At 49.9% G+C, this 27,530-nt stretch overlaps 1 protein-coding gene across 5 annotated transcripts; it reads right to left on the bottom strand.

The window, feature by feature from the left end:
• Positions 1 to 91: 91 nt before the first annotated feature.
• Positions 92 to 27,530, bottom strand: PI4KB (phosphatidylinositol 4-kinase beta). Of its 5 annotated transcripts, none has more exons than XM_061406935.1 (13): positions 27,357 to 27,530; positions 19,556 to 20,492; positions 14,914 to 14,958; positions 12,263 to 12,490; positions 11,127 to 11,354; positions 8,136 to 8,245; positions 7,437 to 7,541; positions 6,818 to 6,941; positions 5,831 to 6,096; positions 2,414 to 2,546; positions 2,066 to 2,186; positions 1,352 to 1,414; positions 92 to 976 (listed from the first exon to the last, which is right to left on the bottom strand). In XM_061406935.1, the coding sequence occupies exons 1-13, from the start codon at positions 27,359 to 27,361 to the stop codon at positions 795 to 797; spliced, it is 2,547 nt and encodes an 848-aa protein (XP_061262919.1). In that variant the 5' UTR covers positions 27,362 to 27,530; the 3' UTR covers positions 92 to 794. The 5 variants fall into 5 exon arrangements, with proteins under 5 accessions (XP_061262919.1, XP_061262926.1, XP_061262945.1 ...); XM_061406942.1 differs by lacking the exon at positions 27,357 to 27,530 and adding an exon at positions 24,600 to 24,621; XM_061406961.1 differs by lacking the exon at positions 1,352 to 1,414.

Raw genomic sequence — 27,530 nt, 5'->3', positions numbered from 1 at the left:
TCCCCCTTGTTCTGTGTGGTTCCTTTTGTAACCTGAACACAGGCATGTCCACTCCCCACCCCTGAAAAAAATACATCTCAGAAATGACACAGATGGCTAACTAAGGACTTTATTTCAAACAAAAATTAAAAATAAAAAATTGAGAGCTATCTCCCTGGGTGTGGGGAAGGGATCAGGGCAAGGAATTCCCCGAGGCTAGGCCAGTACCCTCAGATTGGAGGGGCTGTGATCATTCCCTTCCTCACTTCTGGGATGGGGGACCTCAGCAAGTGCAGAACCCTATGCCAAAGCCCACCTACCCAGGGGAACTCGGGCTCGGGCTCAGTCCCTGGGAGGGGACAGGCAGCAGCATGGCCAAAGGCCAACCACAGGATCAAGTCCTCAGTACCAAGAACCTACTCTTTTCTTCCTGGGACCTAGAATACATGAAGCGGATGGCCTGTGGAAAGAAACTCTCGGACCCTGGTGAGGAGAAGTGAGGCCCCAGCGCCCCCCACACTTATCACTTCTGTTCTCTGGAGGGCAGTGAGTCCTGGAGCCCATCAGGTGGTAATACTGACACAGCTGGGGTGGCGGCAAGGAAGCCCCAGTCAGTCTGGACCCCACAGCTGGCTCTCCCCACCCGCCCCGGCAAGCTCTACGGTTACCACATGATCCTTTGTATTTCTTGCCTTCCATTCCCCTTGGTGGATGGCTGGGGGGGTGGGGCTTCCTGGCTTAGGGTTTCTCCAAGGGCCTTCCCAGGGAGGGTCCCCTGAACCCCCCCATCGTGCTGGGGCATGAGGAGGAGGGCGTCACATGATGCCGTTGGTGAGGTACTGGAAGCCGTCATAGAGTTTGGTGGTTATAGACCGCATGCTGCCATCCACCATCTGTTCCACCAGCAGCTGCAGCTGCTCCTCGGTCATGCTCATGTGGAACCTCTCCTTGAGGTTGCGGATGGTGCTGGAGCCATGGAAGCAAGGAAGCTGAGAACCTGGGGGCAGCAGCGAGGAACAGGGTCACACATGGAAAGGAGGGGCAGCGTAACAGTAGAGAGCCAGGCTGCCTGCTGCCCCTGCCCTCCCACTCAGATCCCTGACAGCATGGATGCAGGTCTGCTTGGGCAGAGAAGGGAGGACTGGTGGGAGGCCCTGTCTTGAGCCCCTTTTCATCCCACACTCCTAAGTGCCTCTGGGTAAGGGCACAAGGGCAGAGGAGGGCAGGGGGTCAGCACCGCATCTCCTCCAGGAAGGGCGGAGGGAGCAGTCTTAGGACCCAGAAGGAAGGCCGGGAAGAGTCTGGGGAGCGGGCCCTGAGCTGGGCACTTATCTGGTTGCAGGCCTCTGCCTATGCTACGTCTGACACTCACAGATGACCTGGGCCACCGTCATCACGGGGCCAGACGGGGATGCTCCTGAGCAACGGCGACAACCTGTGGGGTGGGAGCAGGGATGGGGAGGAGGAGACTGGCAGCTCAGAATGGGTGGACACCAAAGCCCTGAGGAGGAAATGGGGATGAGGGCCCAGAGGAGATGGGAGAGGAGGGGTCCTGGACAATAGACTATAGATGGCAAGGCCGTGAGGAAACAGCAGCGAGAGCAGATAGAGAGGAGAGAAGAACACAGCTCGGCTCTGAGCAGAAGGGGTGAGTATGGCCCAGGGAAGGGGTCTGAGGATAGGGCCATCAGAGGTCAGAGGCCAGTGGGGAGCAAGGTGGTGACTGAAAACACCTGAGTTGGTGAAGAGCCAAGCAATGGAAGGAGACAAACTCAGAGCTGGACAAAGGATGGGGAGACAGGAAGAGACCAGGAGGCTGGAGATGGGACTCCTTTTTTTTCCCCTTAGTGCACACAGGAGGTAGTTTCTGTTGCCTCGGCCCTCCCACCCCCAGGACTAGCTGTCAGGAATCGAGAGGAATATGTGGGAGGAGGAGCAGGGCCCTGGATCAGAGCTGGGATCCCCACCCCCAGTCTTGAGGTGGAATCAACTTTCTGGAGGCTCCATGCCCCAGGGCCCCAACATGGAATCCCAAGGCACTATGGGTCCCACCCTGTCCCCGAACATAGGCTTCTCCCCAGCCCACCTTGTTGCATGATCTCTACGATCTGCACCACCTTATCCATGTGTTTCCGAGCAGCGATCAGCCCCTGCAGCATCAACATCTTGTAATAGTTGAACATGTCGCCATCCAGGCCGCCCATCACCTGCGAGGAGAGAGTTGTGTGCGCAAGGGAGCTCACAACTTCCTCCCTTAGGTAAACGTGCCGAACTCTGTTACTTGTCCACCTCTTATCAGGCAGGAAGCCTCCCAGGACATCCAACCTCACCCTGACTTACTCCCACTTCTGATCTGTTTGTTCCCACTTGCGGGGAGACTACCAGCTCCCCCTCCCACGACACCACCGTGAGGCACCTCTCCTTCCTGACTCACGTCCACAAACTCTGTGGTCAGTTTGAAGGCTGATGTCTCAAAGCCCAGGTTTCGGGGTGAGCTGGATAGGATGAAGCCAAAGTCGATGTGGATGATGTGGCCTTCTGCGTCCAACAGGATGTTCCCATTGTGTCTGAGGAGGGGGCAGATAGAAGAGACAGTAGTAAGTCTGACTGAGGTGGGAGCTTAAGCGGCAACACACTGGCCACATGACACCAGGCAAGGGCCCTGCCACTTTTCCTGCTGCCTAGAACTCAGTCCAACCCCTAGAACCCAAAGCTGGCAGGAGGAAGAAAGAGTTAGAAAAGTAGACTGCTAACAAAGGCAATGGGGTCTGATTTGCTATCATTAAACAAAATAGTATTATGATTATCCCCATTTCCCAATAATCGCACTTCTAAGCACCCAATCCCAATCTAGCAGAGAACTGGGAAGCTAGAAAACACAGCCTCCGCACTCTGGCCAGCTGTCCTAGAGGCCAAGCACTTGGCTTAGTGGGAGGCGGCCAGTTACAACCTAATTACCTGTGTTTTGTTTGTAATTCCTGTTGGCCCACTGCAAATCAGAAACCCCAGTGGAAGGGAACAGCAATCCCAGGCTGCTGCTGCTGCTGCTGCTGCCAAGTCGCTTCAGTCGTGTCCGACTCTGTGCGACCCCATGGACTGCAGCCTACCAGGCTTCTCTGTTCATGGGATTCTCCAGGCAAGAACACTGGAGTGGGTTGCCATTTCCTTCTCCAATGCATCAAAGTGGAAAGTGAAAGTGAAGTCACTCAGTCGTGTCTGACTCTTAGCGACCCCATAGACTGCAGCCCACCAGGCTCCTCCATCCATGGGATTTTCCGGGCAACAGTACTGGAGTGGGGTGCCATTGCCTTCTCCAATCCCAGGCTGAGTGGAGTTTAAATGTAAAATAGTGTGGGGGCTTCAAAGAGTCAGCTTTAACTGTCTGATAAAACCACTTATGTGAAAAAAAATTTCCCAGGAGGCAATTCCTACAGGCTAGCAGCATGAAGAAGAGAGAGATAAATCCCAGGTCTTTGTGATTCCCATATGAATGGCCAGTCGGAGGGGAACAATTAACATGCTAAGCATGTGAGGCCTGGCCCATAAGGGACCTCCTCAGAGTCAAGAGAGGCTTTGTTAGGCTAAGAGCTCACGGTCTGAGGCTCTGGGGTCGGTTTGGCCAAAAGAAGAGGGACAGGGAGAACCCAGTCCCACCTGAGTCCTTACCCTCTGGGGAATCATAACAAATTTAGCAACACTCAACCTTAGAGCCAGAAAGCCCCAGATGTCCTAGTCCAGCCTCTCATTTTACAGGTGAGGAGACAAGCCCTGAGAGAAGAAATGACTGACTTGTCCAAGGTCCCAAGCCAGTGAGCGAAGGGCAGTTACTCTTCTCTCCTTAACCGCTGGAGGGAACGGAACTCCAGCTGCACTGCTGCAGGGGCCTCATTCTGAAACACTTAGGGGGACCTTCACTGCTGACGCTTCTCTCCAGTGGATGCATCCATTCAGGACTTAACTACATCTATTCTTTTTTGAGTTATTATGAAAGGTTTACCAGCTGCCTGTCTCTTCCTCCACTTTTAAAGGGTGGACTCTCATCTTTTAAATATATTAGTTTCCTAAAGAAAAGCCCAGAGGCCTGAGTATCACCTGCTTCCCTGCCCCCACTTACTCAACATAGGGGCTCAGGCTCTAGGCTCTCTGGGCCCTGGGTTCCAAATGCTGACTCCTGAGGGACAGTCTAAAGCTTGCAACCAAGCTTTACTCAGCCATAAAAAAGGAATGAAATAATGCCATTAGCAGCAACATGCATGGACCTAGAAATCATCACACTAACTGAAATAAGTCAGACAAAAAGATAAATATTATGGTGGAGTAATAAGTGAACTTATTTACAAAACAGGAACAGACTCAAACACACAAAATAAATGGTTACCAAAGGGGAAGAGGGAGGGTAAATTAGGAGTATGGGATTAACAGATACACACTGCTATATATAAGGTAAACAAGAATTTATTTTATAGCATAGGGAAGTATATTCAATATCTTGTATTAACCTACAATGGAAAAGAATCTGATAATATATATGTGTGTCTGTGTATATATATCCCTGTGACTCAGATGGTAAAGAATCTGCCTGCAGTGTGGGAGACCTGGGTTCAATCCTTGGGTTGGGAAGATCCCCTGGGAGACCGACTCTAGTAGCCTTGCAAAGAACTGGACATGACTAAGCAACACACACACAGAGTTGTTTAGTCACCAAGTCGTGTCTGACTCTGCAACTCCATGGACTGTAGCCCACCAAGTTCCTGTGTATACACGCTCACACATACATATAGATACATAACTGAATCATTCTGCTGTATACTTGAAATTAACATGATATTGCAAATCAACTATACTTCAATTTAAAAAAATGTCAGGCATCGCAGGCACTTAACAGATGCTAGATTTCTGTTAAGCGGCTCCGCTGGCTAACCTTAATGTGCTGCCATCCCACTGGGAACCCTGGAAGCACAGGCCACTGAGCTAGTGCTTTCCCAGGACAGCTGCCCTATGCCCTCTAGGAGGCACAACTCACAGGTGCATTCCAAGTACTGACCCTGAGTCACTGTCTGGAGACAGTCTTAAAAAGGGCCTCAAGGGCGTAATAACCTTTGTATGGTAAGTTGTTCACCTGTGTGCAAAGATGAGCTTCCTGAACGTCACACGATACTGGCAGAAACGGCAGCTCTGGCAGAACAGATGACTTGAGTTTCGGAAATCATATGCCGGAAGAGGAGAATGCAGAGCTGGGAGTTTCAACTGTGTGTCCACTGTCTACATTCATCTGCGCCTTTCTGCTCTCAGTCTCTGCCACTGCCCTCACGCCAGGCCTCATCACCTCTTGTTTGACAGCTGAAGGTCCACTGATCCACTCTTGCCCACAGTGCCACAGGGCACACTCACTCAACACAGACTGGCTCACGGTATTTCCTCTGCCTGCAGAATAAACCTCCCGAGCCTGATGAAGGCCCTACTAATCCAGCCTCAACTTAACGTGACATCACCGCTACTACTGTGCCATGCAGTGTAGCTCATGCTTAAATGACCTTGAGTTGTTTCCTCTGCCTGGAACATCCTTCCTTTCCATCCACAGCTTTCTCTGTCCTCATTCTCCTTTGTCTTTCAAGACTCTGCATGCTCAGACCCTTCCTCCTCCCATAAATGCTTCACTTCTTTGCCCCTTGCCCTGGTACTTGTCAGTCTGCCTTCTTACCTTAATAGAACAGGAATACATCTGTCTCCGCCTAAAATATGTTGTTTGTTTCATCTTTACATCTTGGCAGTGGAAGGCGGTGATGAATAAATGAGGAGACAGAGGAAACCCTGGAGAAAAGCTAAGGATAAGGCACAGGAATTCACCTACCTGTCCTTGACCTGCAGCAGGTAGCAGACCAAGCAGTAGCCAGCACAACTCTGCACAAAATTGCGCTGGGCGCTGAGGAATGCCTCAGTGGTATAACTGCCATGCTCCTGTAGGAAGTAATCGAGCAGGGAGAGCTGTGACTGCTTCTTCACCTGGTGAATGGATACAGCGTTGACCACTGGTTCAATCATGCCACTGTCGGCCGAAATCACAAGAATCTTATATGGCTTGATCCACAGGGGTACTCGCTCCTGTTCCCAAATGGACTGTGAGGAGACACACAGTGGCATTCAGACTCTCTAAATGAGAGGGGGGGCTAACATCCCTTCTGTTCCCAGCCTCAGACAGTTCCCATCCTTGGTGGCCTTGGATTCTAGGCCATTGAGTAAGTAAAAACCCTGTTATCCCACTGAGGGCCAGGAAGTTCTGAAAGGAAATCCAGGGTCTAACACACAGGGTGGCATGCAGGAAAAGGCATCTTATAGAGAGACGTTCAAAAGAGGGAGAGAGGAGAGGAGACCTCACTGTCACATCCCAGGCAGGGCAAGTGGGAGCTGTTAATCCAAGTTCAAACAACTGGGAAAAACACCAAGAGATTTAGGTTCAGAGGAACCTTCTCCAGAAAATGAAAATATTTATATCAAGAACTGATTAAACAGGTGAATTTGCTTGTAGGCATCCACCCTGGGGGGTCAGGGATTGACATCTTAGCCCACCGCAAACCACTTGCTGCAAATCAGTTGGGAGTTTTTTGATCTGTGATCAGAACAGGTGCCAGTCACAAAAGGGCCACAAGAGAGCGCTGTGGAGCTGTTCCTGGGGCTTTACTTCTGGGGAGAAGCACCAGCTTAGTTTAATGGAAATCCAACTTCGGCCTAGGCAGGAAGTTGGTCTCCAGCAGAGTTTCTGGCAGAAGGACCTGTGTGATCACCTCAGGTGGGCTACAGATGGGCTGGGTTTCCCTTCTTTCTCCCCCACTTCTCTTACCTGCAGTTGCTTTAACACCTGAAAGGCCAACAGCTCCTGCCGAAGGTCATCCCCACACTTGACGATGACTGACAGGAGCCGCCAATTGGGGAGATGGCCATAGGGGGAACCCTCTCTAATGCGCCTGTGAAGAGAAGCAAAAAACTGTCAAGGGTGATTCCAGGCTGCCCTGGTGGTCCAGTGGTTAAGAATCTGCCTTGCAACGCAGGGGACATCAGTTTGGTCCCTGGTCCAGGAAGATCCCATGTGAAATCTTGCAACTAAGCCCTATGCCACAACTGCTGAGCCCACACACCCTAAAGCCTGTATTCCACAGCACGAGAAGGCACTGCAGTGAGAAGCCCGCGCACCGCAACTAGAGAGTGGCCCCTGCTCTCTGCAGCTAGAGAAAGCGCCCACGTGCAGCAATGAATACCCAGCACAGCCAAAAATAAAATAAAAAATATTAGAAAAAAAAAAAAAGAACAGGGGGTGATGCCAGGTGGAGGACAGAGACACAACTTCTACAAAAAACTCAAATCAAACCCCCCTCAAGGTAAGGACTCAGATTGCCTGAGGCCTGACGGATTTTTCAGAGGAGACTGACAGAACATGGAGGGTGGATCTCTACCCAACTCACCGTACTTTCTCCTGCCAGGGCTCTTTGAGAGCAACTGCAGAAGGGTCTTCCGGGTCTCGTTTGAAGGCTGTGGGGGTGTGAGCCAGCTGCTCTGAAAGGCGCCGTCTAGCAGGAAGAAACTGTATCATTTGCTTGGAGGAGCAACCCCAGAGCCTCCTGTCCCTGTCTATGCCGGCATTTCCTGCACTGTCTCCTTGACTCTGGGCACACAGAGATAGAAACCTGGGCTGAGACAGACTCATGGAAGGAAACACACCACTGATACCCTTCTGCTCACCTGGTGGTTTGTAATCATGTTAAATGCAGATTAGCAGCCCCTCCCCATTTTCCTACCAAGATTCTGCATCAGGACAGATACAGCTCCAGCATCTGCATTTCCCACACCATCTCCTCCTCCTCTGAGCAATGCGTCTGACACGCGTGTCCTCTGTCTTCCGAGACCCACTCTGGGAAATGCTCAGACCTTCCTCTGGTGCTTTCATTCCTTTGGAGTCCTTTTAAAATTTACTTTCTTTCTGTAGTAGCCCAGTAACTTCCCAACCCACACCTTCACTCCCTCTAGTTTGGTGGCCTCAGGACAAGGACAGAGTAAGGAGAGAGAAGCGGGAAGCTATAGGCTGACAGAAAGGAAAGGAACAAAGAGACAGGCGGTGCCTAAGAGAGGGATGAAAAAGGAGGGGCCGCACGGTCTGCCCATACCGGATGTCACCTGCTGCGATGAACACAGGCTCCTTGCTTTCCTGGCTGGTGATGCTGTCCACGGAGAACTGGGAGATGTTGTCACAGCTGTTGGTGTGCACTTCAGGGAGCTGGGGAGAGCAGGGCACTGCAGGTCAGAAGCGCTGAGCACAGGGGCGCCTCTTCCACCTCCTCTACAGAGCACCCTTCATGCTGCCCTCTCCACAGCATGGCCAGTCCTCCTTTTCAAACTCTGCTCCAAGAAGCCTCCCAGGTCATGCATCTCCTGGACCCTACACTATCTAGGTTCCCCACTCCGCCCCCAGACCCTCTGGCAGTGTTTCTCAGTGTGTCAACTATAGCTGCCTCAGAATGACCTGGAATGCTGCTAAACCACAGATCCCAAGCCACCATCGATCTGAATTTAAATGACTGGGAATAGGATCCGGAAGTATGAATTCCTAACGAAGCCTCCAGAAGACTTCCAATGCATTCCAGCTTGCAAACCACTGCCAGGACCATCACAGAAAGCCGAACTTTCAGCTTTATACTGAGAGCTCCCCAAGGCCAGGAATGCAGTCTTCCTTAGGGTCCAGAACAGACCCTCTCCAAGCTAGGTTCCTCTGAGCATTTCTTTAAACGAAGCCATCCAATCTTTGATTTACTTTGGCTGTGCTGGGTCTTTGTTGCTGAGTAGGGGCTACTCTCTAGTCGTGGTGCTCGGGCTTCTTAATGCGGTAGCTTCTCTGGATGCGGCTCCTGGGCTCTAGAGAGCAGGTCCAACAGCCGTGGCACACGGGCTTAGTTGCTTCGCGTCATGTGGGACCCTCCCTGACCAGGGATTGAACCTGTGTCTCCTGCACTAGCAGGCAGATTTTTTTTAGCACAGAGCCATCAGGGAAGCCCTGCGCCATTCAATCTTACCTCCTCACCTCTAACTGTAAACTACCAGCCTCCAAGGCCCGTATCAAGCCCCTTCTTTTCTTCTTCCTTTGTGCCAGTGCATTTCTCCTAACCCCATCCGCCATTTCTGCACACTGCTTTGTTGTGTATCTTATACATAGATTTTTTTTTCTCTTAAATGTCTGCATCTGATCTCCCCAGTTGGACTGCCAGCTCAAGTACAGAGTCTGCCTTTTCACAAAGTGGAATCTGGTTGGGTCATAGCTCTAACAGAATCCTGTTCTGGATTCCTATAACGCCAGAACAAAATCCCAGTTTCTTTCTGCACCTTACAGGATCCTTCTTATATCTGGCTCATTTTGGCCTCTCCAGCCTCATTCTTTACCACTCTTCATCTCACGACCACACATCAGAGCCACACAAAATTTCTTTCTATTCTTAAAATAGGCCAAGCTCCCTTGTGTCTTCTGGTCTCTGCACGAGGTGTCCCCTCTGCCTGGAATACTCTGTCCAGCTAATTCCTACCTACCTCCAGGCCTCAGCTGAGATATTACTTCCTCCAGGAAATCATCTGGGGTGTGTCCAACCCCAAGTCTGGAATAAGCGCCACCCCCACCTGTACTCTTGCCTGGAAGATCCCATGATCGGAGGAGCCTGGTAGGCTGCAGTCCATAGGGTCGCTAAGAGTCGGACACGACTGAGCAGCTTCACTTTCACGCATTGGAGAAGGAAATGGCAACCCACTCCAGTGTTCTTGCCTGGAGAATCTCAGGGACGGGGGAGCCTGGTGGGCTGCCGTCTATGGGGTCGCACAGAGTCCAACACGACTGAAGCGACTTAGCAGCAGCAGCAGCAGCCACCTGCAGATGCTTGCCTGGCACCGAATTCTCTCCAGCACAACCTGGATCACACCACACTACATCTACCTGCTAACTGGGCTTGTTCTCTCTCCTATTAGGTCACAAACTCCTTGCAGGCAGGGTCCAAGCCTTGTTTACTAGCACACAGCACTCAGAGTGGGCAAAAAGAAGGCCCTCCATAAATATTCCTTGAATGAACAAACATATGACTTATTCTTCTTTGCTTTATATAGCAGGTGTTCAATATACATTTTGATTAAATTTTCCACTCTCCCCTGGGCTTAGAAGTTCCTCTTTACGTTAAGCCTAAATTCTTCTTGCTGGAAAACAAGCTCCAACTGAATTTATTCCAGTTCAGTTCAGTCGCTCAGTCGTGTCCGACTCTTCGAGACCCCCGTGAATTGCAGCACGCCAGGCCTCCCTGTCCATCACCAACTCCCGGAGTTCACTCAGACTCACGTCCATCGAGTCAGTGATGTCATCCAGCCATCTCATCCTCTGTCCTCCCCTTCTCCTCCTGCCCCCAATCCCTCCCAGCATCAGAGTCTTTTCCAATGAGTCAACTCTTCGCATGAGGTGGCCAAAGTACTGGAGTTTGAGCTTTAGCACCATTTCCTCCAAAGAAATCTCAGGGCTGATCTCCTTCAGAATGGACTGGTTGGATATTCTTGCAGTCCAAGGGACTCTCAAGAGTCTTCTCCAACACCACAGTTCAAAAGCATCAATTCTTCGGTGCTCAGCCTTCTTCACAGTCCAACTCTCACATCCATACATGACCACAGGAAAAACCATAGTCTTGACTAGATGAACCTTTGTTGGCAAAGTAATGTCTCTGCTTTTGAATACGCTATCTAGGTTGGTCATAACTTTCCTTCCAAGGAGTAAGCGTCTTTTAATTTCATGGCTGCAGTCACCATCTGCAGTGATTTTGGAGCCCCGAAAAATAAAGTCTGACACTGTTTCCACTGTTTCCCCATCTATTTCCCATGAAGTGATGGGACCGGATGCCATGATCTTCGTTTTCTGAATGTTGAGCTTTAAGCCAACTTTTTCACTCTCCACTTTCACTTTCGAATTTATTCCAGACTAGACCTAGTCAGTGCTTCCCCGCTCACCCCTGTCACTAACTACCCGACTCATTTGAGCATTTGCTCCAGCCTGCCTCAGGGAGTGTTGTGTTGTCTCAAATACATTGAAAGCGCCTGGAACAGGCCCTATGGCCAGTACTACTTCCTCGGAGCTCCCTCACCTCCACCTGCAGCTCGCCTATGTCATCCACCGACCAGGCCTCGTCATCGTTGTCATAGTTGGGCACGGTGCTGAAGCTGCCTGCCCGCTGCTCGTGGGTGATGCCGCATTCGGGCAGGTTCTCTACAGACCGGGTGCTCCGAATTCGGTTCTCGGGGATTCGGGCGGGGACACTAGTGGTGTCGAAGTTTTCACATTCGAGGACCTCCACATAGATCAGGTAGGGAGCCTAGGGGGTAGTGAGAACAGTATTTGTAATATCCCTCCACCACTGCTCTCCTCAAACTCAACCTTGGTAACACAGTCTGTCCTGCTACCCACCCCTGCACCAGCGCCTCCATCAGTCCCCAGACACCAGGAATGCCCTACTTAGGGCAGGAACTGATCCTGTGAATACATATGTAAGAGTCTGGCTGAGAGTATATAGGTCTAGCAAATGTTCAGCCGAGCTTCAAAATGTACAGAGGGTGCACCTGACCAAAACCACCCCAAACTATCAATTACCACCCATCAGAGAGGCCTGAATGCCTCTGCGGACTTGTCCTCAAAACCGAAAGACTAGGAAAAAGCTGGGCACTGTGCCCAGGATTCTAATCTTCAATACGTCTTCTGGAAAAAACAAACAAACATCTGAACCATTAGTACTCATTTCAACCAGCATACTACTTTAGCTAATTCTCTCCAACGTGAACTGGGCACCTTTCTCTCCTTCTCCCTGCCCACTGTGATCAGAAAAGGTCTTAGAAACAAACATTTCTCTACTTTTATTGTTGCTGTACCTGGAAAGCCTCAGAGTTATGGAAGGGCTGGAGAAGGGCTCCCAGAAGGACTAGAAGGTGAGGAGAGTGGCTCTTCTCTGAGACAGAGCAGGAGGCAAGCTGAACACATTAGGCCTCTTTGGTCCAGAAAAACAAAGCCCAAGAACAGGGACAGGCGGGCGCTTGGAATCACAACAGAGCGGAGGTGAAGTCAAGGCTGACAGGTGCATATGAGCTATGGAGGAGTCCAGGATGCCAGGGGGGCTTCCCTGGGCCTGTACACACAGCCACGGGGGTAGAGACAGATGGGGGTCTGGTTGAGGCCCGACACGGGGGTAGAGACAGACGAGGGGTCTGGTTGAGGCCCGAGCCCACCTACCTTGTCCTTAGAATTGAGGACGACAGCCTGGGTGTGGGGCACGCGGACCACGTGGTGGTCGAAGCCAGCAGTGGGCAGCCAGACTCGGGCAGGGAGCTTGTGGTTGAGCAGGGAGAGCTCTGAGATCAGCCGCTGTGTCTTCTGCTCCTTGGTGGGGAGTGTGGCCAGCCGCTTGCCAATCGCCATCAGGGACTTGATGAATTCTCGCTCAGGAGCCAGTCTGACGGGCTACAGGGGGGTGGCGTGAAGTAAAAGATGGTGAAGAAACCATAGAAAAAAGTGGGCCTCCCACTCAGTCACAACTAGCCCCGCAGGCCAGGGGTCCCAGTGTTTCCAGTACTCCAGGGAAGGGAGACCTGACGGCCCTCTCAGGAGATCCCACCCACGCCCATCAACCTGAATTGGGAACAGGCGGAAAAGCCAGCACTGCCCTCCTTCACAGGCTGTTTCTTGACGGGAAGGGGGTGTGTGACTCCAGGTCACTCGATGCACCCCACTTCTCTTGGACTTGAGTTCCCGAGGAACTGTCCCAAGGCTCCCAGACGGACGGGAGGATGACATCCAGAGAGGTCTGCCAGGGACCCAGACAGCAATGCTGCTCACACCTGAAGTGCTTCACCCATCTCAACAACGAGGCCATCCCTCTCCCCACAGGATCCCTAGGCTGGGTGTCCAGCAGGCCCGCAGAGCTCCAGAGGGGAGCTGTGAATCAGTACCCCTCCTTTCAAAGGAGGATTCAGTCCATTCAAGTGACTGCTGCTGCTTCCACAGCACCCCCCTGCCCACCCCACAATCTCTCACCGAGGGTCAGTGCGCATGCAGGGTATGAGGCAGGATGAGCAGACTTTGCACTAATGAGGGAACAATCAACGGGGAAAGAAAAAGCAGATGGAGGCTGGGAGGTGTGCACAGGTGGGTGGAGAAGACAGCTCCTTTCAGGCCCTGGTGCCGGCCCTGAAGGCCTGTCTCAGTGATTCCTCCTTGGATCCTCTTCCCCTACCTCTCAGGGACTAGGCTACCCACATTCGCTCCCTCCTGTGGGCTTGGCTGCTCACGCTGGGCACTTCATTCTTAGAAAGGGCAAAGTCAGTGTTGGGAGTCAGGCGGGGATGGGGAAAGAGATGGGCTCAGCTAGACATGGAAAAGGGCTCCTTTCTCAGCCTAAGTCCTTCCACCTTAAGGGGCATTTTATCAAGATGGCCACCCAGCTCCCTGGCCCATCTCTCCTCAGCTAGGCAAGGACAATCTCTCTTCCTCAAATAGGAACAGTAGTATCTCACTCACCAGGCTTCTCTCCCTCTTTGTGTGTCAAGCTCAGTTTCCCAAGTGAGAATTTCTACCCTCACCCCCTCACATTGCCATAAAGAGCTTCTTTGCAAAGCTGAGCAGTACCAGGCCCAGCTCTGCATGTGCTCAGAGCCAGGGTTCAAAGGGACAGCTCAGCTCTCAGGCTCTACCCACAGGGGACTGGCCCAGGGCCCCACACAGTAATGAAGACCCAGGTGTCTGAATCAATCAGGAATGCTTCGGGAGGCAGGGTTGAAAAAGAGATAAAGACAGGAAGACAACAGAACTAGACCTCTGGTCCCTGGAAATATCCTAGGGGCTTCAGAGAGAGAGAAAGGAAGAGGAAATCTGGAGACTCACTCCTTCATTCATCCTGATCCCCTAATCCATCCACTCAGGTGGCAAATGGTCATGGTCCCAAAGACCCTCCACCCCAACCAATTCATAGTTATTTCAGATTAGAAACAACAGAATTCCTTCCCATCCTCAATTCAGCCTTTGGGCTGGGAGCCCCTAAGTTACGTCAGCATGTTGGAAATATGACCCCCGGCCTCGAGAGAGAGGCACTGCCACATGGGAGGAGATAGGAGTCATGACTGAAAGGGGATCAGCACAGAACAGAGAAAACTGATTGGGAAGACAAATCAAAAGTAAAACGTAAAAGAATCATCCAAACTCCCAGAGGGTCCAGCATTTCCTCTCACGTCTCTGCCCAGCAACAAGGTCCGAGACCCTGTGGGACCGGAGGGTCAGGGGTTAGTCCAGAGGGAACAAGAAAGGAGAATGAGGGTTACGAAACATCCTGGGCAGGGGGCTGGGAAAGGGAAGAACTCAGACCTGAAAGAAATGTGAAGTTAAAAAGGAAACTGGTGTGGGGAGGCGCAACGTTCCTTCAGGCCAAATCCTATTTGCTTCTCCAGTCAGCTCACCCAGCATGGGGCCTGGCATTTGGAAGACACTGAATAAGTATTTGATGGTCTGACGGCAGAAGCCACAGGGAAAGGGTGCTGGGTGGGAGAAACAGGATCCTGGGGGTTTCTGCCAAGCAGCTCTTGGCTTCAATCCAGAGGTAAATTCTACCTCTCTCCCAGCTGTTTGCTCTAGAGAACCAAGAGCTGGGGGCTGCGTTGCACTACAACCCAGCTGTCCTGGGAGAAGGATCAACTGAGCCCCCTCAGCACTGGCAACGAAGAGCAGGGGCTCCTCCAGGTCTCGGAGGCCTGGGAGTTAGGGGCTGAAGTCCCAGGAAGAAAAGGCAACTTTTAACTCCAGCCTTGACCTGGGGACTCAGAAGACCTGGGGACGGAGAGGAAATGCGGCCATGGGGGGAGCCTGCCACCCAGTCCCAGCCTGGCCCGACTTACGGAACTGAATGAATTATCAATACTCTCGGTGCTGGAGGAGAGCTCCTGGGAAAGGGCCGGAGGGCAAGGGGGAGAAGAAAGGGGCAGGGAGGGAAGGGAGAGAGACAAAGGCATAGAATTTAGCTCCAACCTGGATCATAACTATTTCTCTTATGCAGCTCTACCCTTCTGCTTTAAGGAAAGAAAGTCAGCCCACAAATGCCACTTGCCTAGATTCTTGACATTGTGGAAGATGCTAGAAAGCTAGCGTAGACCTTGAGGTCAGAAGGGTTGAAGAGGTAGTGGCCTCTGCTTTTCATTTCCTGCCCTTCTGTTCTTGCCTGCACAAACCTTCCTTCTAGGAAAAAATCCTACAGCTGGATCCGTCAGGGAGGCAGGTACCTTGATGCTGCAAAGCTTTCCTGCTTCCTCTTTATTCACTCACATGCTCAACCAACCCCTTCTCCATGGAGACCACCACTGAGACTGAATTTAACAAGCTGCATGGCCCCCATACCAGAAATCCCATGTTCCTCAAGCTTCTTGGAGATGTCAAGGAGAAAGCAGAGCTAACCTTTCAGTGCCAGGTACATCTCCTCTCTAATCAGCCTCATTATCACCCTGGGAAACCCAATCCCACCCCTGAATCATGTGATGAGGGCTAGCAGGGACCCAGGAGCATGAAACATCTGTGCTAGGTGCTGCTGGGAGTTAAGGACGAGTAACTCTCTTCCCTACCAAACTTCTGTGGGCTTCCGATCAGGCCGTTTCATGTGACACTCAATAAACTACAATTTTTGGATGTAAGCTGAGAAGCCAGGTCCCAACTGAATCCGTCTGAGAAAGCTGAGTGGCTGGCTGCTCCACAGCAGCTGTCCTAGTCCCAGTTCGGGGGAGTTAGCTAAAACTCACCCCATTCCTGTCTTACTAGTGTCTGCGAGCAAAACAGGGACAGGACTGGTGCTGCAAGTCACTGAGCGGCTCTGCTGCGCTCGTGCACAGGCCCACCCTGGGTTCTGTCCACCAAGGTCTCCCAGGACAGGGAGAGGGGCAATATGGGTACACGGTGCACAGGAAGGGAGGGTCCTGGACTCGAGAGACAAAGTCAAAGCCGCTCTCAGGGCAGGAGGGCAGTGGTCACTGAGCTACTCTGCAATCAGAATTTCAAGCATCTACTTAATTCGATTCCACGGTTTACATTCTATTCCAGCTGGAGGCCCTCTTGTTGGGTCTTTCTTTAAAGAATCTGGAGAGAGTGGCACTTTGAAGAAGTCAAGCTGTACACTCTCCCAAGGCCACAGCTCTTCTGTTTGGAGGGGAGTGGTGGTGGGAGGGAGCACCAAGGCAGCCAGGATGCGCAGGCTGATGATGACTTGCTGGCTCAATCTCTACCCCGGAGTTGGGTGGGGAAGGAACAGTAGGCAGGATTTGGGTTCCACAAGCCCCGTGCCAGCTGCTTCTACAGACAGGATGGTCCTGTCTGACTCATTAACAGCCTTGGGGGCAGGGAGATATACCATGAACTGCTCCTCTCTCCTCCTCTGGAGACTTGAGTCACTCAAACTGAGTCAGCTCTAAGGAGAGAAGCTTGAGGCCAAGAAGCTGACATCACACTCTATCGGGCTGGAAGGCCTCTTGGGCTTCCAGTGTGATATACAGATTTCTCTGTACAAAGGTTATAGCCCTGAGAAGACAAGGCTGATCTACATTACAGGGGGAACGTGTTGGGTGGGGGTAGGATCTAAATCACTCCGTTCCCTGAGCCCCCACCCTAGGCCAAAATATCCACCAAGTGGTTACAACTGGAAAGGAAAACTACCTGCCCCACTTAAGAGCTCCCTGACGAGGTTGAGAAAAACTGCTCTGAAGGGCTGGGCTGGGCGGCGGGTGGGAGCAGGAGCGGGAGGAGATGGGAGAAATCAGTGCTGGAGCCCTTTACTTGTAGGGAAGAGTGTAAAGGATTCCTCATTAAAAAACAGAACCCTCTGTGAAATGTGGGGAGAGAAGAACTTTGCTGGGAGACCCTAGGCAGGAAGAGACTGCACGAGCACCTGGGACTCTTCTTGGAGTCCTCGCTTCACCCTCCAGAGGGTCCCTGCTGGTGGTGGGAGCACAGTATTAAACTCAGACCCCACGGGGAAAGCCAGAGAGGGCGAACAGGGTGTCTCTCCTTTGAGAGTCTCTGTTCAGACCTTAGATAATCCTGCGTTTTGTTTTAGTGAGCTGTATACTTCCTTCTCACGTACAGCAATCAACATTTCAAGAGAGTCACCAGAAAATCGCTAGAACTAAGAAATTCAGTAAAGTTTCAGGATACAAAATTGAAGAGTCACAAACCAAACAACTTCCTAGATAATGGGATCTCCCTATTACTTTGTAAGTTCCTGGAGGAAAGGACAGCATTTTATCCTACATCCCTGCTGCTTCCAGCACAGGCTCTGCGTGGACAAGCTTGAGAACTACAGGCTGAGTGAATGAATGTTGCATGACAGGGGAGGTGGACAATTAGAAGAAAGAAAACCAATACTTGGAAGACAAAGGCCTTGAAAGATGTATCTTCGAAAAGTCAAAGGGGTTTGGAGAGACCTCTGGGCTGAAGACTCCAACGCTTAGACTCCTGGTGACTCTCACTCTCACATTTCCTGGGGAGCCACAGTGGATTCTGGTGTCTCTTTCTGCTAGCATCATATAACCTGGGAGTGGTGTCTCCTTTCGTCCCTGGATCTACTGACCCAGGAAAAAGGAGCCAGGTTGGGAAGAATGGCAGCTGGAGAAGCCAATCTAGAGGATTTTAGCATTCACAGAATACCTGTGTCTCAGCATCACCCCAAATCCCATCCTAGGCAGTAGTGGGCTGCAAGAGGGACTAAGGATCAACACAGAGGACAGAAAGCCCAAGGCCTCAGTTTTCCTGGCCCTAAGATGAGTACTACAAAATGCCCACGGAGAAAAGCCAAGAGGCGCCTGACACGAGGCACCAAGGGATTCACTTACAGCTGCTCACACTCATACCACTACAGGCTTGACCCCAAGAGGAGCTCCCAAACCCTGCATGACCTCAGTCCCACCAGCTCTGGATGATTCTTCTTGCTCTCCAACAGCCTCCTTTCATGACCCTGGGCTTCCTGCCAAGCTCAACTGGAAATGAAAATGGTCCATTCTGGTTCTGAGAACAGCTGGGCCCTGCCTGTTCATGGGCGTGGAAACCTTCATGGCTAAGGCCTAGGCTGTTCTTCCCCGTGTGGACTCTGATAGCTGAGGCTGGGTGTGACAGACACTGGTTGAGAAACTTGAGGCAAATCATCTAACCCCTCTGTTTCCTCAGTGGTAAAACAATACCTGTCTCTTAACGTTGTTGTGAGGATTAAATGTAAAATATCTGACATGATGCTTGGCACGTACTAAGTGCTCAGTAAATGTATCACAACACCAAATTTCCAGACAGACCAGGCTCTGTATTCTCTTTCCCTCCTGCCTTTCCCTGCCCTAGTCACTCTGACCTCTTTACTTGAAAGAAGTCCCATTGTATCAAAAATGTGGGTGGGTTGTGGGCCCCAGAGAGGCAGATGCCAGCACCATGGCTACACGCATTCTCCAGCAAGTGCAAATGCCTCAGTCTTTTCTCCCTTCTTCCCTAAGGCTAGGCTGGCAGCCAGATGGGAGCCTGGCTGGTGGGGAGTCGGGTGGGGTGGGGACTGGGGGACCATTTTCTGGCTGGGACATTAGGTAGGTCACTAACACTTGGTTGTTCATGGGGCAAGTTTCCCTGCTCTCTGTCCAGATGTGGAATAAATGGTGTGTATGAAGCCCGGCGTGCTGCATCCACGGGGTCGCCAAGAGTCGGACACGACTTAGAGACTGAACAATATGACCAGCTGGTGGCTTATCTCACCCCACTCTGTATCCTAAATGGGACACCCCGACTGCTGCTTTCTCTTCTTGGGTCCAGGTCCTTGACTCGACACTGGGTGTGCCCAAGATTTACTCTGTATCAGGACTGCTTCCCTCTTCCTTCTGTGCTTCTCCCAAATGATATGGGAAAGAGACAAGCAAGACAGCCCTTCCCCCAAGGAAAGGCAGGCGGGAAGGCATTCTGCAGATGCCTCAGTGACAGGGAATGAACCTTACCCTTATGTCAACAAGGAGCAGGATCTCCAGGGAGTGAGGGAGAGGGATTATGAAGAGCAGTGGCCAGGCGAATGAAGCTGAGGGTCTACTTATCATCTCCCCTCCCCCAGCACGCACAGAATTCACACACAGAACCCCTTTTCCTCCCAGCCATGGTTGCTGCTTTGAGAGGACCTGGTAGATAATCCAGGGTTCAAGTCAGGCTGGGGAGGCTCTCTGCCACAGTTCTCAGGAAGTAAAAGGATGGTAGTGCAATTTAGTAAAAACCCACTGGACAGTCAGGAGTATCAGCCTTGCTACTAAGCTATACGACCTGAGGCAAGTCACTTTATCTCCCTGGGTCTCTGAGTTCTTCCTTTGTAAGACGAGGCAGCTGGAATACATGAATCCTAAGGTCTTTTTCCATTCTAACATTCCATCTTTAATTGGTGAAATGAAACAGAGGGAAGGAGTGAAACGGACAGAGTAACCCTGAACCAGACATCCTGTCTCCATGCCACCTGGCTTGCCCCTCCGTCCCGCCCGGGAATTTTACCTCGTCCTCATTCTCCACTTTAGGGTTGCTGGCTGTTCGCTTCAAGTTGCTGCTGAGACTTATGCTGGCGGTGGCATCTGACTTAGAGCGCTGGTGGGTCCTTTTAGAGGGAGACAGCCCTGTGTCGGGGGCTGGGCTCAAGGAGGGCAGCTCCCTCTTTCGGTGAGCGGGCTTCAGCTCATCTGAGAGGATCAGCTTCCGTAGCTTGGTCCCACGGGAGTGTCGCTGAGTGGAAATGTGCATGTCTGAAGAGTAGGCCCCCAGCAACAGAGCACACTGGAGGGAAAAGTTAATGCTCTGGCGGCAGCGGTGGACTATGTAGGGCTTGATGGCATCACCCACGTCCTCGTCCATGTGGATGTACATGTTAAGCAACTGGGGCAGATAGAAGTCCACATCCTCATTACGAAAGCAGAAGAGCCGGTTGCCAATGTAGGCCTGCACTCCAGGCTCCTTGGAGTTATACAGGTATGAAATGGCCATGGAGATGTCAAACAGTTTCGACTCAAACAGCCTCAGCAGCCAAGACTGTTTGGCCGAGTTGTTCTGCCGCCGCCTTCTTGCTCCTTTGGCTGTGCCTGAGGCCACCGTGGCCCCCATCTCATCTTCCTCCTCCCTTATCTGGGCGGGTGGGTCGTCCAGGCAACGGATCTCGCTGTCCACACCATCCCCATTGACCAGCTCCAGGGGGGTGCCTCTGCTAGAGATGGCCACGCCTCCATGCAAGAGCTTGACTTTCTCCAGCACCTCCTGGCAGGCCTTCTGGGCCACCTCAGGGTCAATCACCGAGAGCTCCCCGACCCCCTCCGTGATGACACTTAGCAAGGAGCCCCCATTATTCCCTGGTGGGCCAGGAGCGGGCTCAGAAGTTGGCTTCAGGGGGGCAGGCTCCACTATCGTGTCTCCCATGGCCACAGCCAGACTTTGAGCTTCCAAGCTAGAGAAGGAAGGAGGGAGAAAGGAAGAGAAAGGGAGACACACACACACACCATTAGTGGTGCCAACCTCAGGTCTGGCCCTCACCAGGACACCTTCCCAGGCATCCCCTCTCTTTATGTCTTCCGGGACTCACTCAAACTCAGATGAAAAGTCATCCCCTCCCAGGAAGCTTACCCTGACTCCCTCCTTCCACCTCCGACCCCTACATTACTCTTCACTCCTTCTGTGCTTGGTTACTCAATTTAGCCTCTGTTCTTAACTTGTATTTGTTAAATGTTGCTTTATCTTTGTTATGTTTATATAGGTTTACAAATTCTTCAGATACACTGGGAAGCAATTCTGGTCTTAATTCTCTTGTCCCCACTCTTCAAATGCTTTTTTCTCCCTCCATGCTCTTCCGATATCTCCCTCAAATGCCTTGCCAGTAACCTTTATGTTTTCCTCTTTAAACTGTATTTTGTTCCTCATGTAACACTCCATACACAGGTCCTGAACATCTCACCTTTATTTAGTGCTAAAATCTTGATGTGTTTTTCCAGTTATAGATACTTTTCTTACCTTCCTTTTTAGACTCAACGCACCCAAAAGATAATGGCCAGCAACCACCATACCAGGCTTTACCGAGAAGAAAATAGCTCAGAAACATCCATCGTCAGCCCTGCTGAGGTGTGCCATTTCTCTGCTCGTCTGAGGACATGACATCATGCTCCCTTCCTCCAGTGCTGTGGCAGCTGAAGGATGGTGGGAAAACTCCTGAACTGGGACTCAAACAGGCTGAGATTCAAAATCTAGGCTCTGCCAGTATGTGTGTAAACTTAGGCAAACCACCTATCTTCCGAGTTTGTTTCCTCAACTGTAAAATGGGAAGAAACATGTCTATTTCTTAATGTCACTGTGTATTAACAAAGTGAGTAACTTTATGTGTGCGAAAGAACTAACATGTCTGTCCCTGGCCCACAGTGTGTGTGTGTGTGTGTGAGTCACTGTTGTGTCCAACTCTTTGCGACCCTATGGACTATAGCCCACCAGGCTTCTCTGTCCATGGAATTCTCCAGGCAAGAAAAGTGGAGTGGACTGCCATTCTCTTCTTCAGAGGAACTTCCCAACCCAGGGATCGAACCCTGGTCTCCTGCCTCGCAGGCAGATTCTTTACTGTTTGAACTACAAGGAAGTCTAGTACAGGCACACAGTAGTACTCTACAAATGCTGCTAAGTCGCTTCAGTCGTGTCCGACTCTGTGCGACCCCATAGACGGCAGCCCACCAGGCTCCCCTGTCCCTGAGATTCTCCAGGCAAGAACACTGGAGTGGGTTGCCATTGCCTTCTCCAATGCAGGAAAGTGAAAAGTGAAAGTGAAGTCGCTCAGTCGTGTCCGACTCTTAGCGACCCCATGGACTGCAGCCCATCAGGCTCCTCCGCCCATGGGATTTTCCAGGCAAGAGTACTGGAGTGGGGTGCCATCGCCCTCTCTGCTACAAATGCTAGTTAAATCCTAATCACCTAAAAGGTTAATAAACTATGCACGTGCACATGCCTATGTTGTTTATAAGGAGAGTGACTTAGTTTTCTGTGAGCCCTCTCCTATCCCAACCCCACTTTCCCCCATCCTCATACACACACTCCAAGAACTGGAGGGGCTGTGAGAAGACAAAAAGATAGGCTGGAAGCCATGTGTCCAGAATCTCCAAAGGAGAAGAAAACATACAACCAACAATTCCTCTCTGGAGGAATCAGAAGGAAAGTCAGTGAGAGGACACCTGATAAACGCCACTGCCTGCCTAGAATGATTCTTCAGAGACTCACTAAATCCAGATCAGGAGAATCAGTGCAGAACAGGAGGAAATCTCAAAGCAAGGACTGGGAGAGGTACACTATATTAATGTCAGATTGACGCAGCTCCAGAGTCTGGCTGTAGGTAGCAAAGGACTCAAGAGGCCTCATCACAAATACATATAGCGTGCGGCTACGTCACACTCAAGAGCATGAGCAGGAGGAAGGCAGAAGCAGTTGTGGAGCTGGAAGGCAGGTAATTTCCAACTGATAGTGACATCAACGAACCTGATAAGTGGGGATTGACCCTAGTGAACCCAAGTAAGTGGAAGGAGGCTCAAGATACAGACTCTCTAGTCACTCTGCAAAGCCCGAGTTTCCACTGCTACTCTTTCAGTGCCTCTTCTTGAACCTCTGAAATGTTAAGACTCAAGGTTACCTTCATCTGCCCAACATACATAGTCCAGCTTGCTCTCGCCCAGCAGTCAACCACTAACGTTGTGCAGGAAGATGGATGGAGAACTCTTAAGTTCTCAAGGAGTATTTAAAAAAAAAAGGCTAATTCAGTTTATTTTTCGCCTAACTCTGTCAAGCAAGAAGTTCATCCCCCAATTAAATTTCTCTGATGCAGTCTGAGACTGGAATCAGCAAGAAGGTGGCGACTCTTTCACTGTGCTCTTTCCCAAATGAGGCAGTGACCTCTGAGCAGCAGAACCGGCATGGCCGCCTCTGCCCATGTGGATCTGTCTCTACTCGCAGCTGTGGGTCGCACAGGAATAATAAGAGGGAAGTGTTCATCAGTACCTGCTGCAACTCTGTAGCGCCCTGCACCAAGGGTTCTCAGATTCCTCAAATTCATCTGGGGCCACTACTACCCTTTAGGTCTGCTTAGACACTCACAAAACAGACTCAGATCACTTTATATAACCAACTCTTTTTTTTTCAATCTCTCTATGCTTGGCACATGATGCTCTTTTCCTCTACTCCAGAGATTTTCAAGACACCAAAAGCTCCTAAAAGACCACTTATCAAAACTTCCAAGGGAAAAGAAGTTCAGACATCCTCCCACATACAGCATTTCAGATTTCACTAGGAAATACAGACGATCTGGAAATGGTCACAACTGGGATTACTACTGGCACCAGGAAGGAAGGCGAGGAGGCCATCATTTCTTTTATCCCAGGGTTGAGCTAGAAATCCCATATTACAGTATTTAGGGGACTTGCCCACTGAACAGAACAGGTCCCGCATTTGACAACCTTTACTCCCCAGGGAACAGATAATGTCAAGAGGAGGAGGAAAAGCAAACTCCTCTCCTGTAAAGGGCAGCTCTGCCACTAGAAACCACCAAACAGGAGTTTGGCTTCCCTCCTGGCCTTCCTGAGTCTCAGGAACTGCCTGCCTCTGAAGCAACTCATGGGGAGAAGGAGGAGCTGAAGGAAATGGTTGTTTTGGTAATTTAGGCAATAAGAAATAAGAAATGGATTTTTCAAAACCTAAATTCAGATATGGTCTTTAACATCAGTTAATTCATTCTGAAATGCAAAGAAAATACAGCTTTGATGAGTAACTGTTCTAAAGAGAGTGAAAGGACTAGAAAGCAAAAAAGGAAGAAATGGTTTCTGTATTCACCACCTTTCCCCTTTTAAGTCAGAGAACTAGAAAAACCCCAGAGAAGAAAATCCAAACCTTTAATATCAAAAGACTCCTATGGCTCTCAAGGACACAGACAACTGAGGCTCCACACTTCACACTGGGAGCCTAAAGTGGCCTTCCGGTGAGGCTAGAAGGGAACTGAAGAGGTGTACCATGGCCCAGACTAGCAGCTAGCTTCTCGGAAAGGGGTGTGTGTGGGAGGGGGACGGGGAATGTTGACAACCAACTGGCTCCACACCTGATGTCTGGGCAAAGAAGGGAATCCTCAGGTGAGCATCAGAGGGCTTGCTCAGGGCCAAGCAGAGAACAGCAGGGAAGGAGGACGGAGAGGCACACGTGCATGTCTTCTGTGACTGAGCATCCAAGTCTGCAGAAGATTCTGGGGGTAGGGAACGCTATCACTTAACTTGGCTTCTTGCTTCTCATCACCTCAAAAGATTCTAGACAAACAACCCTCCACTGGCCTCCATGAAACAACTTGGTGGATTGGTCTCTGCTAGGACAAGATGTAAAGAGCCCCAAATCAATTTCCTCACACAGTTAATCACCATCCCCTTCTTGAAATCTTTTTCCACGAATTAGATAAACATGACTGCTTCAGATCGGTCCTCATGTTTTTAATATGTTCCTGTATTTTCATAGAATGACCCTTAAGAGATCATCTTATTTATTGCTTTACCTCCAAACAGAAAGGTGAGCTCAATTTTCCATCACCTTTTAAAAGATCCCTCTGGAAAAAAAAAAAAAGATCCCTTTGAGATGGAGAGATGGATCATGTGAACCGGAAAAAAGAGTAGTGGAGCCAATATCTTCATCCTACAAGGTAGTTAAGAGAGGCTATTAAAAGTTAATGGATAGGGTGGGAGGTGGGAGGGAGGGGACATATGTGTACCTATGGCTGATTCACACTGATGTATGGCAGAAACCAACACAATATTGTAAAGCAATTATCCTCTAATTAAAAATAAATAATTTTTTAAAAAGTTAACGGAAAGGAGGTTCAAATATGTCATTTAAAAGTACTCAGGCTTCCAGTAGAAACAAAAACAACATATAAACAAGAGAAGTATGAATCTTCTGAAACAGTCTTCTTTTGTAATGATTAATAAACCAAAAAACAGAAGAACAAAAATTTTATCTAAAGCTCTGGCAATAACTGTCAGAGAGAAACACTAAAATAACTAAGAGGTTATCTTTAGGAGTAGGGATAAAGGGAAAGGGACTATTGATTTTCATCATAAATTCTTTAAGTACCACTGGATTCCTTACCAAATGCACATATGTCTTTAATAATAATTTTTAAAAAGAAGCAACCTAGATGTCCATCAGCAGATGAATGGATAAGAAAACTGTGGTACATATACACAATGGAGTATTACTCAGCCATTAAAAAGAATACATTTGAATCAGTTCTAATGAGGTGGATGAAACTGGAGCCTATTATACAGCGTGAAGTAAGCCAGAAAGAAAAACACCAATACAGTATACTAACGCATATATATGGAATTTAGAAAGATGGTAACAATAACCCTGTGTACGAGACAGCAAAAGAGACACTGATGTATAGAACAGTCTTATGGACTCTGTGGGAGATGGAGAGGGTGGGAAGATTTGGGAGAATGGCATTGAAACTTGTAAAATATCATGTATGAAACAAGTTTCCAGTCCAGGTTCGATGCATGATACTGGATGCTTGGGGCTAGTGCACTGGGACGACCCAGAGGGATGGTATGGGGAGGGAGGAGGGAGGAGGGTTCAGGATGGGGAACACATGTATACCTGTGGCGGATTCATTTTGATATTTGGCACTAACACAATTATGTAAAGTTTAAAAATAAAATAAAATTAAAAAAAAAAAAAAAAAGAAGCTGCTCTTCAAAAGGGACTTCTAATCATCCTAAGCTGCCTGTTCTGCTCCTGAGGACTCCCTCTTCATGTCTCAAAGTCTAACTCAAACCTTTCTTTAAGGAGGTCTTAGCTCATCCTTCCCTCTTAACCTCAATGGTAAAAATGGAGTTTGAGTACAACCCTTCCCTTGTAGAAACACAGAACCAAGCCATCAAACAGGCTCGAGCCCTACCAGGAACCAGGTAAATGCTGACCCAAGGTCCCAAGGCAGAGTGGCATTAGGGGATAGGGTAGGGAGAACAGTGGTCTCAGGGAAGTTAAGTCAATATTGAATGAAGCGGAGAAATCTGTTCAGGGCTCTAGAGCTGGTATAAGCAGATACCAGCCAGACAGCCCAAGCCAGCTCTGGGAGCCCCTGGTGTAACTGACAGATGGCAAAGAAAGCAACCTGTACACTCACCTCTCTCTGAACTGTTCCTCCCTACCACAAGCTCCAAATGCACTTGAACTAGGCTCTCTCCGGTCTCATGCGACTTACTGAAAGGTCCCTCTCAAGCTTCTTCCCCAAATTAGACAATCTCAATTTGCTGCTTTGGATAGTGTTCAGCAAATGTGTCCTCACACAGTGTGGACCCAGCTCTGAGAAGGAAGCAGAGCAACTAGGAGGAATATGACTTATCTTTAGGGGTGCTCCCAAGGAGCAAAGCTGCTCCTAAAAAGGGGACTTATGAACTCGGACACTGGCTGGCTAACGAGGAGGCAGAAAAAGGGGGAAGTGGGACAAGGTAGCATGATTACTTTCAAACAGGCTTAGAGTAGGAAGATGAAGGGAACTTCACGTGTCCTTTTCACTACTGGAGGCCAAGAGAGAGACATGGTATACAGGTGAGCAACTAGATTCCTAAGTCCCAACTCAATCCAAGTGTTCTTTTCCAGCCAGTTTCCTCAAAGGATTTTCCCACAAACGTACTTTATGCCTACAGAATCTGGAGTTATGGCTCAAGAACAAGAGCAACAGCAAAGCTGGTCAGCAACTTGAAGCAGTGGGGAAACAAATCAAGGCAGATGAAAGAGTCAGGCCTGGAGCTTGCCTTTCAAACTGATTTACTCCCATGGTTGGAGACTAGAAAGGTTGAACAGAGAGACCAGAATGAAGGAAAATTCTCAGAACTGAATCACTACTAATAAATACCTTGTGTCTGAGGAACCCTGTGTTTTGTAAACAAATAATGAAGTCAAAAATTTTCCCCCACATTGTGCTATATGCCTATTACTGTACCTATGCCTATAGAGTGGACCATTTTCCCCAAAAAAGTCACGCTAAAGGTCAAGTGAAGAAGTCACATCCTGAACCCAGGAGTCCTGATTCTCAATATACATGCTCTTTCCATTGGCTCATGTTCCTTTTCCCAGTTACCCCCTGACCAAATCCACTCCAGGCTTAAGGTCTTACGGAATCAACCAAAACCATTCTAGTAAAGCCACTGAGAGTAAACCGATTCCTCTTAGGGGTGGGAAGACACTATATTCTGTGATCCCTCTAAGACAAGCCTAAAATTAAATTATCCAAAACAAAATTTCTCACAACCTCATTCAGTTTCCATGCAGGCCTGTTCATTCCTCCAGCAAAGTGTAATCTGATAGGAACTGCTTCAAACTTGCTCCATCCTTCTGAAACACCCTCTGTCCAGAGAAAAGCCTGAGACAGCTGAGGCTCCCCCCTCCTCCCAACACATCTTCTTAGCTCAAGGTTTAGTTGATC

This window comes from Bos javanicus, chromosome 3 (assembly GCF_032452875.1).
Source record: "Bos javanicus breed banteng chromosome 3, ARS-OSU_banteng_1.0, whole genome shotgun sequence".
NCBI classification, from domain to species: Eukaryota; Metazoa; Chordata; class Mammalia; order Artiodactyla; family Bovidae; genus Bos; species Bos javanicus.
The sequence above is the reverse complement of the archived record's forward strand: the minus strand, read 5'-3'. Positions and strand labels throughout refer to the sequence as shown.